General features: G+C 39.3%; 2 protein-coding genes and 1 long non-coding RNA gene across 3 annotated transcripts in view; 2 read left to right on the top strand and 1 right to left on the bottom strand.

Annotated features, from left to right (window-relative positions):
- Window positions 1-252: 252 nt before the first annotated feature.
- Window positions 253-7,437, bottom strand: LOC103514051 (alpha-actinin, sarcomeric). The gene is made up of 8 exons (XM_026827103.1): window positions 7,177-7,437; window positions 6,485-6,761; window positions 5,947-6,118; window positions 4,993-5,229; window positions 4,382-4,571; window positions 3,800-3,926; window positions 3,077-3,326; window positions 253-2,286 (listed from the first exon to the last, which is right to left on the bottom strand). The coding sequence occupies exons 1-8, from the start codon at window positions 7,403-7,405 to the stop codon at window positions 1,969-1,971; spliced, it is 1,800 nt and encodes a 599-aa protein (XP_026682904.1). The 5' UTR covers window positions 7,406-7,437; the 3' UTR covers window positions 253-1,968.
- A 1,957-nt stretch (window positions 7,438-9,394) lies between these two features.
- LOC113469426 lies at window positions 9,395-9,967 on the top strand. Its single transcript, XR_003392849.1, has 2 exons — window positions 9,395-9,465; window positions 9,877-9,967. It is a non-coding gene; the product is annotated as an uncharacterized LOC113469426 (long non-coding RNA).
- A 607-nt stretch (window positions 9,968-10,574) lies between these two features.
- Window positions 10,575-18,018, top strand: part of LOC103514050 (exonuclease mut-7 homolog) — a gene marked incomplete at its 3' end in the record, with an annotated part of 9,109 nt that continues 1,665 nt past the window's right edge. Inside the window, exons 1-5 of the mRNA XM_017446059.1 lie at window positions 10,575-10,775; window positions 11,270-11,407; window positions 12,257-12,445; window positions 12,754-12,900; window positions 13,496-13,761. Of these exons, the coding sequence (XP_017301548.1) occupies window positions 10,589-10,775; window positions 11,270-11,407; window positions 12,257-12,445; window positions 12,754-12,900; window positions 13,496-13,761 (927 nt within the window). The remainder of the gene's footprint in view (window positions 10,776-11,269; window positions 11,408-12,256; window positions 12,446-12,753; window positions 12,901-13,495; window positions 13,762-18,018) is intronic.

The following is an 18,018-nucleotide window of genomic DNA, read 5'->3' as shown; positions in this document are numbered from 1 at the left end:
ATGAACCTCTGAAAAAATTCATCATATTCGTTCGCAAGAAAAAGTATATAAAGAAAAATATATTTTTTAAAAAATAAAATTTACTTCAACATCTCACTGTTAAAAATGCAGTGAAATATTATTTTAAAGAATGTACATTGAATTGAATTTTAGTTTTCTTTGGGTTTAATAATAGAATAGACATCTTTAAAAGGAAAGGATAGATACTGAAAGAAAAACACAGAAAAAACTTTCAAAACATTTAATTAAAAAGAGAGGCAAAAGAAACAAGAGAACAAAAACCAATTAAAAATATACATTTATGTTTTTGTTTGTTTCGAAATGTTCTTCATGTGAATTTATGTTTCTTTCCCATTCTATTTGTATACCGTTTTTACAATAAAATTTGTAAGAAACAAAAGGGAAGAATCAAATTAATTTTGATATCATTTGTATGACAATGGGTAAAGTTAAGTTTTAATTAGATTCATTAAATACCTAATTTATTATATTAGTAAAATATCAGAAACTAACACACAATTTTAAAAACTATACAAGATAGAATTGGGGAGGGAGGAGGAAATAGAAGTAATGTTTTATTACAAAAATAAATAGATAATATAGTATTATTATTAATAAGAAAAAAATATTAAACCTTTTTTAATAGAAGAGAAATGAAGAGTTAACTTGATGGTAACATTTTGTCTCCAGAAATTCATAGTTTGTAAAGCCTGCTTTAAATTTCATTTTGATTCTATTTCATTTTTCAATTCAATTACTTAGAGGGCAACATCTTTGTTTCATATCATCATTTGTAAACTTCTTTCAGAAATTTGAATAAGATACTTTGCATAAACATTAAACCGATGAAGACAATTATTTATTTTATGTACAAAAACAATTTGTTTTGTTGGAAATAATTTGGATTACAAGAGATCGTAAAAATTCCGTACTATACTTTTGTCAATATTATTACTTTTATATCTCTATTGACAAAGCTCAATGCTTTTGTCTGGCTTCATTCACATTAAAAATAATGTATAATGTAAGAATAAATAAGAATATATTTATAAATAGAAATTTATGAGTTTATCTTATATGGGAAAATTAGTAGTCCTATTATGAATTGCCTTAATTTTATAAAAATAATTCATGAAACACAACATACATAATCAATAATATCATTAATAAGAATACAATATTATCAAAATGTAAGTACAAAAGAAAAAAAAGTTCCCATGATTGAGACGGTAATAGTATAACAATAAATAAAAGTAGATGTAAAATAATACGATGAATAAATTTAGTAATACAATTTTATAGTTATAATAAATAGTACTTCATACAGTTAGTCACTGTAAAAAATGTCATTTTTGGTGGTAAAAAATACAACAACCATAAAATTGACATGGAATTAATTTACATAGTTACTGCTTGGAGTTCATTGATGAAAAAATAGAGTAAAAAAAGATTTCATTATAAAAATGGAAGAGTTAAATAACGCCTGCTGTTCATATAAAAGTACAAATTTGAGCAACCAATTTTCATTTTAAAATTCACGATATTTTGTTTAATTTTCTTTTTCGTTTTGAAATGGATATCTATCTGCTTTTTGAGTCCTGTATCATTCTGTAATATAGGCATAACCTGTGGTCTCGTATATTTGAAATACAAGCTTCAAGATTTTGTTTGAAGAGTACTGATGTCTGATTGGCATGACATAATAAATTTAAAGAGCTTTTAATATAAAAGAAATAAATAGGTAACGTGTAAAAATAAACACAAAGAAAGAATCACCTTTCACTTAACATAAAACAAGGAATAAACAACATTTGAACAAAAATTATTCATGTCCAAGTTAAAAGCAGACAAATAACATTGGCTTGTAAAAACCATGCCATACTGTCACATCCCAAAGAAACTGGGGGGTATTTATAATATGGATGCAAGTATTCAATAGAAATTTATAACAAACTTGATAATGATTCATTATAGGTCGGATTCCCCATACAAGGCGGTAGAGAATGATTGGTAGTCTAGTGCCCCGGGAATAGCATTGGGTCCTTTGTATGGGGGCATTCTTTGGATACAATACTCAGCCTGGTCCGGGGGTAATTCTCTTCTCAGCTCGTCAGGAAGGATGTATGGCTTATCTCCTGCCAGGATACGGAAGGAGTCGATAACTTGCTCGGCGGTGTCTGTGTCTGTGGACTCTCGAGTCATGAAGTCCAGGAAGGCGTCAAAGTGTACATAGCCAGTACTGTTCGGGTCTACAACAGCCAAGATCCTCTGGAAATCTATTTCTCCCTGTAAGTCGAAACAAAAAACAATGCCTCATTAGATCACTACTTTTAGCATAAATAAAATAAAAGACTTTCTTTCCTCTCTAAAGGTGGCTTACATGGTCAGCACATTGCCAATTATAGGTTTCGTACTCAGAGGCAACAATGCAAGTTTTGTGAGAGCCAGCAAATTGAACAATACAATTCGGTTTTTTCTCTGTATTGAACAGCATAACTTCTACTCCCCTACTCGCATATGTTTGCCATTCGTAGATTCGTAGTAGCTTAACCCATCCTTTAGGGCTGTTCGCCCCTACACTAATCCTCGGAGTGGGCTTTTTGTGTTTGGAGTTAAGCTGCTATCCCCGGGCCTTGATGGAACCTCGAAGCTCCTTCACTGATATATTTCAACCTCCTCAGTTTCTCTAAAATTCACCTGCAGCAGCTCTAGAAAGTCCACACAATCAGGTGCACCCTCACTGGTATATTTCAACCTCTTCAGTTTCTCTGAAATTCACCTGCAGCAGTTCTAGAAAGTCCGCACAAACAGGTTCATTCCACAGAAAGCTGTGAGTCCATATATTATTCCATTAAGAGGATACCAAGAGGTGCCATCTAGGCCAGAGAGCTCACTCAGGGGTCTAATGAGGGATATTCAGGTACATAATTCTGTCATTGTACCCTACTTCCTGAGACGGACTTGACCACAGTCCTATTCAGGTACCCTCAAAGGAGTGTTAGTCTGTGGCTTGACAGGGCTGGGTTTGTCTCAGTTTTACGTCCTCCAGCGAGACGAATATGTTTGCCATACTTACTTGTCTATCCTTTCCAATACTATATCCAAGAGACACCAGACAAGACTTGAACTCCTCAGGAGCCAGGCGGCCGGTTCGATTCTTGTCGAAATGATTGAAAGAGGCTCGGAACTCATTCAGCTGCTCCTGAGTGATTCCCTTCGAGTCTCGGGTCAGGATTTGATTTTCTACTTCGTTGATATTTCTATTGATTGAGGTCAGCAACTGTTCCCAGCCCACTCGGAGCGTTTCCATCGTATACTGTGTATATCTGGGGGAGAAAAATTACAAAATATCGTGAGAAAACGAGAGAAAAATACAAAATATCGTGAGAAAACGAGAGAATTAAATTCTACTTTGAATTCTTAGACAGCACCCGAGTTTTTAGGGATTTCGAACATCATTTCATGTCTTCTGATAGTTTAATTTGTACATACACGGTGGGTTTTGAGTCAGCTATGTGTGGTACATTACTAGGGTGTATCATGCCCATGATTAATTCACCGCATATGGAGTTGAAATTCAAAGCTCCAAGGTACTAACTAAGAATAGAGCTATTTCAAGGTGATGAGTTCCAATAAGAACGAAACGCGTCCTGAACTGTTCGACTTTGGATAAGAACGAAAGGACTTTGGCCAAAAGGTCAACGTTCATAAAAAGCACTGTAAATGAGTTCAACGTTCATACAAAGCAATGAGAATATCAAAAGACAGTCTGTGAATGTTTGAAATGTATTTTTCTTACCGGTTTTCGAAGATCATTCCCTCTTGTACGGCTTGATGTATTTTTTCTAGTTCTTCAATGTGAGGTTTGTAGGCATATACACCTTGTTCGTATTCCTTTAGTCTGTGCAGCTGATCTTCCAGTGAGCCTGAAAATAAGAATTTATAAAATGTTACTAGTGGTTGGGTGAAAGAGCTTCTCCAGGAGAATTTTGCCACTTTGAAGAGAAAAAAATATGCATGGATTAGAAAAAAACACGTTAGATAAAGGGAACTGAAACTACTGTGGTCTTATCGTCCCAAAATCGAAGAGAGAAGGACAGGATAGGAGAAAGCCAGCCGTTCTGAGAACGAACCTTATCTGTTTCAAGTCCAACTCGGGCGGAAATTTGAGACCTGACACGTTAGAAGCCCTGTTGTGTACCTCGTGTCCTGATACATTTTTCTCACCCAGGTCCTGATTCACACAATCTTTCCACCTTTTCTTCGGTCTACCTCGCCCTTTTCTCCCCCTCACTTCCAATCTCTCCACTCTTTTCCCTCCTAGCTAACTAGGCTCTCATATATTAAACTCGGAACTAATCTCGTTGGTTCAGTAACTCACCTTGAAGTCCCATGCCAATAGAGGTGACGGCATCCATTTGTCTCTCGATCCAGGGACCGACTTGGTTGGCTTTCTCAGCGAACTGGCGACGCAGGGTTTCGTTATTCTGCTGCTTTCTCAGCTCAGCCTGCAGGGTGGTATCTCTCTGGGGGACCAGCTTTCTAACGTCAGTCCATTTCTTGGTTAAATCCTAAAACGTGAGAGAAGGAAAACCATTTGAGTAGATTGGGCATGCTACGACACAGACCACACGAGTCTAATGTAGCAGTTGTTTCATTGCTATGAAATAAAAATGGCGGCGAAACACTCATCTTTTTTTTAACTTCGAGAACGGTAGTCCTATCGAGTTATGTATTATGACTTGAAAAAATTGAGGTGATTCGTAGATTCGTAGAAAGCTTAACCCATCCTTTAGGGCTGTTTGCCCCTACACCTAAGCCTCGGATAGAATAGAATATACCTACCCTGTTTATATTGCCAGAATGAGACTGAAAAGTCCCCTTACTCCCGCAGTCTAAACAAGGTCTTATGTATTTCGTACAAAATCGGTAATTTTATAAAATAAAAATACCTTGCTCAAATTAAAATACAACAACATATGCAGTGCTTACGTTAGCAGTGAGTGCAGTGTACGGGTTCTCCAGACCCCCAGGGATCTGGTATTGCTGCACAGTAGACTCGACCTCTCTAACCAGGTTCACAATGGAGTTGTACTCCTTGTCTGCCTCTCCCAGGGTGGCTTTGAACTGAGAGTGAGCGTCAATAAGGCCTTGGATTTCCTCCATGGTGTGGACGATGAACATGTCCACCAGGTCCTCGCGAGTACCGTCCAGCCAGTTGTTGAATGGCTGAAAAGAAATAATAGTAATTAAATTCAGATAAAAATAATAATATCTTTATGTCGACCAGTAAATTCTTAAAATATGTTCAATCATGTGTGAAAAACATGTAACATGTAGCTATTTATGTCAATAAAAATTACAAATTACAAAATTTATCAGAACAATATCGATTAGAGAGAGGGTTTTAAATTGGTGAGCTTTCGATGTCACTCAGGACATCATCTTCAGACCAAGATGAATTTTGACTTTATCGCAGCAGGAGTACAAGTACTCCCGCCCTGTTAACTAACCAACACCTTCTCCCGTAAATCCTGTTTTAAGAAATTTTCGCAACTTTTCCTGGGTCTACTTCTGTTTCTCACACTGTGGACTTCTCTCTTACTTAGGCCGCTTTTATGATTAACAACAGAACTATTACCAAAAGCAGCGACCGAAGGCCGCAATATATTTGTTCTTTATAAGTATAACGTAGCTAGCTTTGCCAGCAGCCGGAGGCCGATCAGATAAACACATACGATTTCATGGGCATGAACAAATAACACTTACTTTTACCCCGTTGCAAAATTACCAAAAATCACATCATAGGTACCTATAACTTCAACTTTTATACGAAATACCCAAACCACACCGGGGATATAGCTCTACTAAATGTGACGCGTTAGATTTTTTGTTATAAATAAATTATAAATTGTTCTAAAAAGACCCCAGTTTAGTTTGACTTACAGCAGCACGCTTAGCGAACTCCAAGTGAAGGATGTCAATCTTCTCGAGGATCTTCTCGGCTTCATCCAAAGCATGACGTCTCTGTTGAGTGAGTGCACCCAGATGATCCCACTGGTCACAGATACGTTGACACCGGGCGTTCACGCTCACACTGTCGTGGTACTCCAGGGTGCTGTGGAAAATGAGAACGGGATAATTAGTTAGTAAGTCAGCGGCGATAGCAAGTCAAATGCAGTATTCCCAATGGATCACCGATGTTAAGCAATGTTACGCGTGGTCGTCAGCCGGATGGGCGACCATCTAGCCAATCGCGTCAGGGGAATGGGAGGTAAAATGAATTCCTGCCCGGGGAGAACTTTATCCTAAACAGATAACAGAACCACGTCAGTATTTTTGGATGTAACAAAAAGGTACCTCTAGTGAACTTTCTGACGAACATTTCTTTATAAAATTGAACTTCGTGATGTTAACACAAAAATTACTCCAGACTCACAATTAAGGAAAAAAAAAAAAAAAAAAAAAAAAAAAAACAACTCACTTCAACTCCTGCGCAATGGCGGCAATTTGTTCGACCCGGTCTTGGTGGGCCGCCAAGTCGCTCTCGAAGGCCTCGTGCTTCTTCTTCAGCGCCTTCAGCTCGTTCAGCTTGCATTGGCGGAAGTCGGAACTCTGCAGCATTTCTTCCTTGCCCCGGGTCCAATCCTCGTGAATGTCGGCCTTGTGCTTGAACTTCTGCGCTAGATGTTCGAGCCGTTCCAGACGCATCATCTCGGACAGGAGCCACTCCTCGAACGACTTCTCGGACGTTTCCAAACCTAGAGAATGGACAGGAATAATAGTGATAAAACGAGAAAAAGAAGTGCCAACTTTAAGAGAATAGTCTTTACTATTTATACATGCCTCGGTGATATAGTGCTCAAGACAAGACGCTCCCCTGGTAAACAGGAGGGGTTCAGCCAAAATTACTTAAATAGGGCTGATCAAGAAGTAGACAATTAAAAGTAGTCGGCCAGCGTAGCTTGGTTGGTAGTCTGCCTTCCAAGCGCTAGGCCGCAGGTTCGATTCCCGCCCGGGGCGAACGAGAACGGATGTTAATTTTCGGAACGGTCTTCCTTCTCTCTTCGATTTCGAAACGAGAAGACCTTAGCAGTTAGTTCCCTCTATCAAACCCTTAAAAAAAATCTAGTCGGGTAACCTTGTACCTAGGTATCAAATAACACCCATACGAACCTTTCCAGGCGTTGGCAATGTCAGACACCATCTTGCCCTCGGTGGGCATGTACGCAGGCCGGTTGGACAGACGCAGCTTGGTCTGCAGCGTGTTGAAGTTGGTCTCCAGCTTGGCTTTCTGCTCCACGCGGGGAGGCTTGTGCTTGCGACGGTAGGTGCGGTACTCTTCCAGCTTCTTCTGAACCCCGGACAGGGAGTTGTCAGTCTGACGGGACTGCAGCCAGGGCATCGTGCGCTTGATCCATTCGAGCAGCTGAAATAAACAGGGATGAATATGTAGTTATGTTAAATACGACTACTCGCTCAGGTGAGTCAATAGGATATTGAACGAGTTACTGCCCATGCTCAAGACGAGTCACAAATACCGGGAGATACGAATACTCGCTCAGGTGAGTCATTAGTAATCTTTAATCTTTGTAATGTTTAATGTAATCTCGAATCTTAAATGTAAACATAGTCTCTAGTTATACCTGTTTTTCGTCATCGTTTATTGTAAATTGTGTCATTATTTGTAAATTGTATATAATGTGTATTAACAATACAATAAAAATTGAATTGAATTAGGATAGGTACCTACCTAAGTACAGAGTCCTTCTCGGGTTATGAACTGTTTTGAAAATAGAGTACCTAACTTCTTAACGAAAGCTGATAAATTAATTCTGTTTTGATAGAAAGATAGGAAAGATAATTAGGTTTACTCTGGTACTCACAGCTCAAAGTCAGCTCCCATGGCGTAGTGGTCACTGCACTCGCCTTGCACGCGGGAGACCCGGGTTCGATTCCCGGCGGGGTCAAGAAATTTGTATCAAGCAAATGATTGACTCCGTAGCACTGTGGTGGGGATAAAAAAAGTGACCACAGTGGAATATTTTGGATTAGGAAAAATTTCCGTTTCACATAAATAAAATACCCCTAAGGTTTTATCGTCCCGAAAGCGAAGAGAGAGAGGAGGGGGGGAAGACTTTATAGGAGAAAGCCAGCCTTTCCGAGAACGAACTTTATCTGTTCAGGATAAAATCCTTCCCGGGCGGGAATCGAACCCGCGGCCTAGCGCTTACAAGGCAGACGCGTTACTAATCAACCCAACTATGCTGGCGATTATGACTGAGTGATCTTTAAGACTTATGTTTTGAGGAAAAATGGCCTTGTGGTCAAAAACTCCGACATTTCTAACAACAACAAGACTTACACCCATATTTATGAACAAAATGCTGGCTCTTAAGTTCGTGCTAAGCATAGTCTCAAGGCATTTGATGGGTCAATTTCGACTTGAGACTGATCTAAGAACGATCATTCTTGTTCATAAATACGAGTGACCCCCCACTCTAGCACTCCTACAGATAGCCACCAGGGACCGGGTGTACATACTGGACATTATCACCCTGTCTAAGTTACCCCGCTATGCACAACTCTGTCATGATCTGGAGCTTATAGTGTTCGCCAACGATGATCTACTCAAGATAGGTCAGTTTACCCCGAGTTACATTTTTTTTTTTCCAAGAGATTTGTTAAAGGGAACTTTATGGATGGAAGTTTCGGATTCCGTTTAACTCTTGGATTAAGTAAACAATCTAACCTGCTTTCAATTTTTTCGAAAAATCAGATTGTTTAGAGTTAAACTTGAACCGAGTTTAAACTTCGTTTGTTGTTAAAGCGCCTAATCGAAAAAAACTTCGTTTGTGGCCCCAGTGGACAGTTAATATTATAGTCTTATGCCTGGAACCCAATCTATTAATTTAATAAATACATGTTTGCCGGTAAACTTGTTCTCAGGTTTCAACCTAATGCCGGACGTAAGCATAATCAAAACTTCCCTACCATTTTCTGAATGTTCCTCTTACAATAAGACAAGTTATCTAGACCTGCAACTACTGTGGAGTAAGCTGGTAGCAGAAACCACATTACAATTACCCTACAAAGGTTTGTATTTACCGTACAAAGTAATTTTTCAAAACATATTTCCGTAAAAAGTTGTTCCCGCACAAAAGATTTTTAAAAAGATATTAGTTTACAAAAGACATCACTGTGAAGTCATAATCGTACAAAAGATATTTTCTTTGCTAAAGCAAAGGTTGAGTGCGAAGGGCATCCACTCGTAAAAAATTTGTAGCCCAAAACCAAATGCCAGCCCAAAGCAATCACCCCAGGGCTGATTGAGAGGCTGACGAAAAATGCCGACAAAGGTGTTAGTTACCATGTAAAATGTTATTTTACAAAAGTAACTTTCATGTGTGACGTCACACTCAAATCCCTAGCCAGAATGTTACGCAGACATGGTATGAACACGACGTAAGTTCATATTTATATTATTATTTTAAGAGGTTTGGTAGAGGAAACTGTAAATGCTAAGGTCTTATCGTCCCGAAAGCGAAGAGAAGGGAGACAGGACGGAAGACAGGATAGGAGAAAGCCAGCCGTTCCGAGAACGAACATTATCCCATCAGGATAAAATCCACCCCGGTTGGAAATCGACCCCGCGACCTAGCGCTTACAAGGCAGACACGCTACCTTCCAAGCTAACTATTCTGGCAGTTCTAAATTTTAACTTGACAATTTTTCCTTGAAATTGTCTCGAAGTTTTGGGGCCCGATCGAGTCTTTTTTCACTCAACCAGTAATTCGTTTGAACTTTTTTTTAACCTTGTTTAACCATTCCCCCCCCCCTTAAATGTTGAATGTTTGTATGTTATTTTGTTGATAGATGTGCTGTCAGTGATCACAATGATTGTATCCAGGCTGTGAAGCAAGGAGAGAAGCGATATCTTCTAACACGGGGGACTGTGTATGGCCAGGTAAAACATCATCTAGCTATGAAATTATAAGGTATAATGTAAAGCATCTAGATATGAAATTTTAAGGTATAATATAAAGCATCTAGATATGAAATTATAAGATGTAATGTAAAGCATCTAGATATGAAATTATAAGATGTAATGTAAAGCATCTAGATATGAAATTATAAGGTATAATGTAAAGCATCTACATATGAAATTATAAGCATGATAGAATAGAATATTGGACTCGAAAAAAAGAGGTTTGATAGAGGGGACTGTAACTGCTAAGACGCGTAGGCTGAGTGGGCCCCGCAACAGCCAGTCACGGAATCAATAATTTGCATGATACAAATTTCTTGACCCCGCCGGGAATCGAACCCAGGTATCCCGCGTGCAAGGCGAGCGCAGTGACTACTACGCCATGGGAGTTGATTAGACCTGTTTATTAGCAGTTACGAGTTAAATGAGTTTCCTCATTGTTACAGGTCTTAAGTACTATCTAACCCCCTTTTTTTCTCCAAAGTTCAATAATCTATTAAGTATCTATTCTTTCAATAGTGTCGATAAAACAATGCCGGTGGGAATTAATAAAACAATCTTTGCTTTCTTCTCATGTCAGACGTGGATAGTTGGCGTGAAATGGCTCTGGATATTGTCAAGGATAATCCAGAGCTACAGAAGGAATTGATAGACCTCTGTGTTCAGTATTACGATTGTAAGGAGGCGTACTATTGGTGTCAGAAGTTTAAGCTGAACCCGAACTGTGTAGGGTTTGATTTGAGAGACAAGATTGCCGAGGAAGAAAGCGAACAGGATGTGGATAATGGTAAGTCGAGAACAATCAATTATTACTTCAAGCAATCAATTAAAAATCATTTGTTTGTTTTTTTTTTTTTTTTTACTTCTATTGTGATAAACTGTGAACAGAATTCTTATTATTGTAGAACAGAATAGAACAATATACTTACCTATTTTTTTACCCTTACTTAAGGGATTTTTTTTTTAACCAAATGGGAGTAGGTAACTAATTAATTAAAAAGAAAAAGGTAATTCTAGATTCTAAGGAGATAAACCTATGTTTTTGAATCATATGGAAACCTCTTTAGGTAACTCATTTCAATTCATAATTATCTAAAGTACCCTCCTATGTTCTATTGTTTTCAGGCTGGGATGTGTGTAAGCCTGCTGAGGAATACTACAGTCTCACTCTTCCACCTAACTCCATTAACCTATGTTTTTGAATCATATGGAAACCTCTTTAGGTAACTCATTTCAATTCATAATTATCTAAAGTACCCTCCTATGCTCTATTGTTTTCAGGCTGGGATGTGTGTAAGCCTGCTGAGGAATACTACAGTCTCACTCTTCCACCCAACTCCATTATTCTCGTAGACACAGCTGACAAGTTCGCCTCTGCCTTACAGGACTTTGCCCGGTTGGATCATAACTCTCATCTAGGTATGGTTTTTAAGAGGTTTGATAGAGGGAACTGTAACTAAAGTTATGAAATAGGTAACTACAAAACTTAGGGTATAACCTAGGATGTCTAATATAAACATATTTAATAATAAGGAACTGTAACTGCCAAAGTCTTTTATTCCCGAAAGCGAGAAGGAAGCCAGGATAGTCAGCCAGCCGTTCTGAGAACGAACTTTATCTGTTTAGAATAAAAGTTGGTGTGACGTCATCACGCACGTTAGCGAATGTCGTGACGTCAAGATACAAGATTCACCGGTATTTTTTAAATCAATTTATCTCGGTATCTAGAATCCGTAGAAGAAAAAGAAAAATTCCCTAGTTCCTAATTTGTTTCTGCTCTTTCACTTCAAAACCTCGCCTAAGTAGGTAATTGCATAAGGTCTATTCCTCTTTCTTTATTCTCCTCATTGGGTTTATAATACTTTAACCAGCCTAGTTAGCTTAGTTGGTAGTGCGTCTACCTTGTAAGCGCTAGGCCGCGGGTTCGATTCCCGCCCGGGGCGGATTTTATCCTGGTGGGATAATGTTCGTTCTCGGAACGGCTGGCTTTCTCCTATCCTATCTTCCTTCTCTCTTCGATTTCGGGACGACAAGACCATAGCAGTTACAGTTCCCTCTGTCAAACCTCTTAAAAAATAAAAAATTATAATAATACTTTACTACTATGTTTAAATAAAAACAAACAAGTGATTAGCAAAAAATCAATTTATTAATTTGTACCTACATTTTATGTTTGTCATTTAGCTTTTTCGATCTTGTTTTGTTAATATTGTTGAGGAAAAGTAATATTATTACCATTTATTATTATTACCACCCCTCTGTTCCCAGGTTTGGATACAGAGTGGAAACCTAACCTGAGTGGTGGTTCACCCCCCACCCTAGCACTCCTACAGATAGCCACCAGGGACCGGGTGTACATACTGGACATTATCACCCTGTCTAAGTTACCCTGCTATGCACAACTCTGCCATGATCTGGAGCTTATAGTGTTCGCCAACGATGATCTACTCAAGATAGGTCAGTTTACCCCGAGTTACATTTTTTTTTTTCAAGAGATTTGTTAAAGGGAACTTTATGGATGGAAGTTTCGGATTCCGTTTAACTCTTGGATTAAGTAAACAATCTAACCTGCTTTCAATTTTTTCGAAAAATCAGATTGTTTAGAGTTAAACTTGAACCGAGTTTAAACTTCGTTTGTTGTTAAAGCGCCTAATCGAAAAAAACTTCGTTTGTGGCCCCAGTGGACAGTTAATATTATAGTCTTATGCCTGGAACCCAATCTATTAATTTAATAAATACATGTTTGCCGGTAAACTTGTTCTCAGGTTTCAACCTAATGCCGGACGTAAGCATAATCAAAACTTCCCTACCATTTTCTGAATGTTCCTCTTACAATAAGACAAGTTATCTAGACCTGCAACTACTGTGGAGTAAGCTGGTAGCAGAAACCACATTACAATTACCCTACAAAGGTTTGTATTTACCGTACAAAGTAATTTTTCAAAACATATTTCCGTAAAAAGTTGTTCCCGCACAAAAGATTTTTAAAAAGATATTAGTTTACAAAAGACATCACTGTGAAGTCATAATCGTACAAAAGATATTTTCTTTGCTAAAGCAAAGGTTGAGTGCGAAGGGCATCCACTCGTAAAAAATTTGTAGCCCAAAACCAAATGCCAGCCCAAAGCAATCACCCCAGGGCTGATTGAGAGGCTGACGAAAAATGCCGACAAAGGTGTTAGTTACCATGTAAAATGTTATTTTACAAAAGTAACTACGGTACGGAGTTGTTACCGCACGGTTTTTTTTTATATTTTTTTTTTTTTTTTTTATCGTTTATTTTTACGCTAGCGTAGTTAGCTTGGTTGGTAGCGCACCTGCCTTGTAAGCGCTAGGCCGCGGGTTCGATTCCCGCCCGGGATGCATTTTATCCTGAAGGGATGAGGTTCGTTCTCGGAACGGCTGGCTTTCTCCTACCCTGTCTTCCTTGTCTCTTCGATTTCGGTACTATAAGACCTTAGCAGTTACAGTTCCCTCCATCAAAAAAATCTTTGACAATGCTTACAGACGAATCTCAGCAAGGGTCGCCGCAATCTCTCTCCACTCTCGTACTGAAATGTTTCGGCAAGACCCTCAACAAGCAAGACCAATTCTCCAACTGGGAAAATCGACCTCTGCGCCCCTCGCAAATATCGTACGCTGCTCTGGATGCCTTCTGCTTGCTGCAAGTCTATCAGGTGTTGCACGACCAGTGTGCACGTCAGGGCATCGAACTCGGACCTCTCCTAACCGAAGTCCTCAGCAGTCATGCTGTGACTACGAAGAAATCTACGGTCAGTTGAAATCGATTTTTTTTTTGTCAGAAAAGTGCTGTTGTTTCGTCTTTTTAGGTTTGACGACCTCTTTTCGCCATGCTTCTACATTTAATTGTAATAAGACATGGCAACAGATATAGATGACCCTATATATAATCCTATGACCTTATGATTATCTATCTTTGCCCCATTCTTAGGGGGTCCAATTATGTATCCTAACAGATTATTTGAGAATTGTTTACTATAGCAGGTTTCTATTAATCTAATATATGTTCAAAGGGTAATAAAAAACTGCGTCGAGGGTACCGCATCACCAGTGATCGTGAGCGGAACGTGCGCCCTCTGGGGCACAAGCTAGGGCGCCCCAGTTCTTTTAAACATAGTAGGTTTACTAACTAAGGCAATGCCGACCGCCCCGGGTGAGTCGGAGCACTCCTTTTACTCATCGATACCTGTATATTTGATGCGTATCGCTGGCCACGTCGCCCTACCATCCATTTCGTAACCTAAAATGTATACCTCTATAACCCTTTTAGGACTGTACGACGTCACTCGTGGTCTCCAACACTGCTATATTGGTTTTTTTCCTTGATAAAAAACTGCTGTTTGAGAGTCTTGTATGTAACAACAAATGTATATCTCTCTTACCATATGGGTCAGGCAAAAAAAAAAAAGAAAAAATTCATTCTCGCAACACGGTGTCATCACCCTTTCGACCCTACCTAATGAAGTCGAACTCTCGTTTTTCTTCTTTTTTTATTGTTAAAAGTACACTTCTTACTTCTTAGATTCTCTACTTCTCAACGGTATCTGGACTCGACACCAAGGAGCACCGTCAGCTGTGTTTGAATCACTAAAAACGTTTTCAAAATCTGCTCCTCCTCAAGTCGAGATCCAATAACTGACACCTTTCTTAACCAACCTACCTTTTTTTTATTTTTTTATATTTATATATTTATTAATACATGGACCGTCAGCCTTTAGTATAAGGCTCGCGTAACCACCACTCACCCAAAGTACCATCCAACTTGTCGACATACGGTGGACTGGCGACTACTTCGCTTAAACGTACAATGTACAGGACTCATTCTCATGCCCTATTGTAATCAAGTATAATAAAAAGTAAAAAAAAAAAAAAAACAAAATAAAAAGCTTTTTCCAGGACTGTCAATCTATAATTATTTGAGTCGGTAGAGATAGTTTTACCTTTTTTTCAAAGCTAAGAGCAAGGCCTCGACTACGAAAGTGGAGTATCTACTCCAAGCAAGATCTTGCCGGCAGAAAAAGGCATAGTACAAGAGGAGAGAAGCGAAAGTCTCGCTAAGTTCTATGCTAGAGACAACAAATGTCAAGAGGATAGGTTTGGAGAGCTTTCTTCTTCTTTTTTGCAGTACAGAACAAGATAATAAATCCTTCTTTACTTGTCCTTGTAAGTAATATATTATACCTATACATGACAAGTGATTTGGGTATTTTTTTGTGTTCTGGGAACACAACTGACGACCCCATTTCCCTGAAAAATTTAGAGTAGCTCGTCCCTATTTGTTCCTTGTATAGATAAAACAAGTAACAGCGAGATTTCGAGGGTTCAAGAATGGAGTGTAGACTTAACATATGATCTCCGTCATTACTATAATATTATCGATTCTTGAAGAAGTTTGACAGATGGTGTGATACCCAAAGATAAGCATCTGTCACAGGGCCTCCATGTACCCTACGTCGACTTTGTAATAATCGTTTTGTATTCAGAGCGATAACAACAATGTTTACAGCCTAAAAAAACTGGTAACTTATCTATTATTCATGAATAAATTATGAACGAGCGTATCCTGACTTTTCAGGGAAAGTGAGGACGTCATCCGCATCTGGAATGGAATAAATAACACGCCAGTTTAAAGAGTTTAATATAACTCCTATTTTAAAGTATGAGCCGACCCTACGCTGGCGTGCGGGAGGGACAATGGTCCGCTCGCGCGGAACTAGGTGACTGTGGGTTGGCTCCATCCTGAAATACCAGGTATTCCGGGTAAAAAGGGAGTTTTGTAGTTCAGAATTTCTAAGTGAGTCAGTACTAGCTGGTCGGATCAATCCGAATCAATCATTTGCGCAGACGGAACATTCCGCGATCCGGGGCGCCAAGCTAAGGGCAGGCGCCGCCTAAATAGGACTTGTCTATTCCCAAGCAAGAGCCTTTGCGACCGAGAAGAGGATACTTTCAGAAGGGGGGGGAGAGAGAGAAGCGAAAGACCTGCTATTTTGGATCATCACATGGTCAGGGGAGAATACGTTTGGAGAAAAAAAAAGCTCAGGTTCATAAGATAAGATAGTACTGAATATTCTAAAGTATTACGATCTAGAATGTATTTGTTCTCTACGAAAATGTAATATTGGAATTTTAAACGTATTCAGATCTACGAAACTGTAATATGAAATTTTAAAGTATCGATCTACGAAATGTAATATGAGAAATTTAAAGGTATGGGATCTATAACGAATATAATACGGAATTCAAAGTAATAGATCTACGAAATTGTAATATGTACATATTAAAGTATCGATCTACTACAAAATGGACCGGTATGTGTCCACGGGGCACAATCTTCTATAGCGAAGAGAGGACCGAAGTTGGTCCGGCGCTATGTCTCAGTAACACTAGTAGTGACTGTCGTGTCTGATAGTTGTCTTGTCCGTATGTCTGCATTACTTTATGGGATTTATGGATACTTACATTGTAAATAAGAGTACCAAAAAGTTATAAAAGAAGAGATCATTACGCGGCGGTGAGCAACGAGGGATTTAATTTTCATTCGGTAAAAAACCTTTGTCTATTCCAAAGCAAGAAGCCTTGCCGAACGGCAGAAGATAGGACAGAGGAAGAGAAGCGAAAGCCCGCTATTCTTGAAATCCGTAAATGTCAAAGGAGATGAGTTTTGGAGAAGTTTTAGTATTAATTTATCCTTGAATGCAGCACAAGTAGTGGTACAGACCGCATTTGTAAGCCGATCCCTAAACTCACACTGCAGTGTGTACTTGACGATGCCATGATCATCTATTGTTCCCACTGAACATTTACATCTTCCTTCGAACGCAGCAGCAAGTATGGTAAGAACCAAACCGCATTTTATGTCCGATCCCTTAACTCACCTCTTGTACTTAAATTATATGCAGTAATCATTCATGACAGGACCGATCCTGATTATCTTTATACTTTGTATCGTGCAGCGTCATAGTATGTTCGTACAATCGAGTCGTAAGACCAATCATAACTCACAGCTGCAGACGTGAACATCTTGCGATCGCAGTGCTCAAGCTATGGGTCCCAGCGATCAATTATTAGGGACTTCGCCTATTACATGCAAGAGCTTGCCGACCGAACAGAGGATAGTGGTACAAGAGCGAATTGCTAAAGCCCTGCTATTCCTGGAACTCCCACTGGCAAGGGAGATTTCGTTGCAGTGATAGTAGATCAGAGAGTTTTTAGAGAGTATTACTTAGAATGCAGCACAGTATGGTACAGACGCAATGTAAGACCGATCCCAAACTCCAACTGCAGTGTCCTACTACCGATGCAGTGAATCCATTCCTATCGTCCAGAAGACTAACCCATCCTCCTCGGACGCAAAAGGAGACAGCGAAAAGAAAAATCTGACTTACGTCTGTCTTCGCTCTTACAATTTACTTAAATTGATATTGAGCTAAATATGACAGCGATTCTGATTATCTTTACTTTTAATGTACTGTAAGTATAGGTTTCTTCGTCAATTCAGGTCGGATCAATCGAATCAACCATCTGCGTCATACGCCGGAACATTCGCGATCCGGCCCGCAAGCCTAAGGGCGGGCCAGCAGACTAAATAGGACTACCCTATTACAAGCCAAACGCCTTGCCGACCAAAGGAGGAATAGGACAGAGAAGAGAGAAGCTAAAGCCTCTGCTATTCTGGAACCGTCAATGCAAGGGAAGGCCAGCTTGAGGAGAGATTTTTTTTTCTTCGTCAGATAGAGAAACGTGTTATTTGCCTGAGCGACGGTCGGATCAGTCGAATCATCCATCAGCGAGACGGAAGCATTCGCGATCCGGCAAGCTAAGGCGGCCCCGCATAAAATAGGACTTGCCTATTACAAGCAAGAGCCTTGCCGACCGAAAGGAGGATAGGATAGGATGAAGAGAGAAGCTAAAGCCCTGCTATTCTGGAATCGTCAATGTAAGGGAGATAGTTTGGAGGGAGAGAGAGACAGAGAGGTTTAGAGAGAGGGGAGATAGAGTCGTTTTTC

The sequence above is a fragment of the Diaphorina citri genome, unplaced genomic scaffold, assembly GCF_000475195.1.
Source record: "Diaphorina citri unplaced genomic scaffold, Diaci psyllid genome assembly version 1.1 scaffold1073, whole genome shotgun sequence".
NCBI classification, from domain to species: Eukaryota; Metazoa; Arthropoda; class Insecta; order Hemiptera; family Psyllidae; genus Diaphorina; species Diaphorina citri.
Note: the sequence above shows the minus strand (reverse complement) of the source record. Positions and strands in the feature narration are given on the sequence as shown.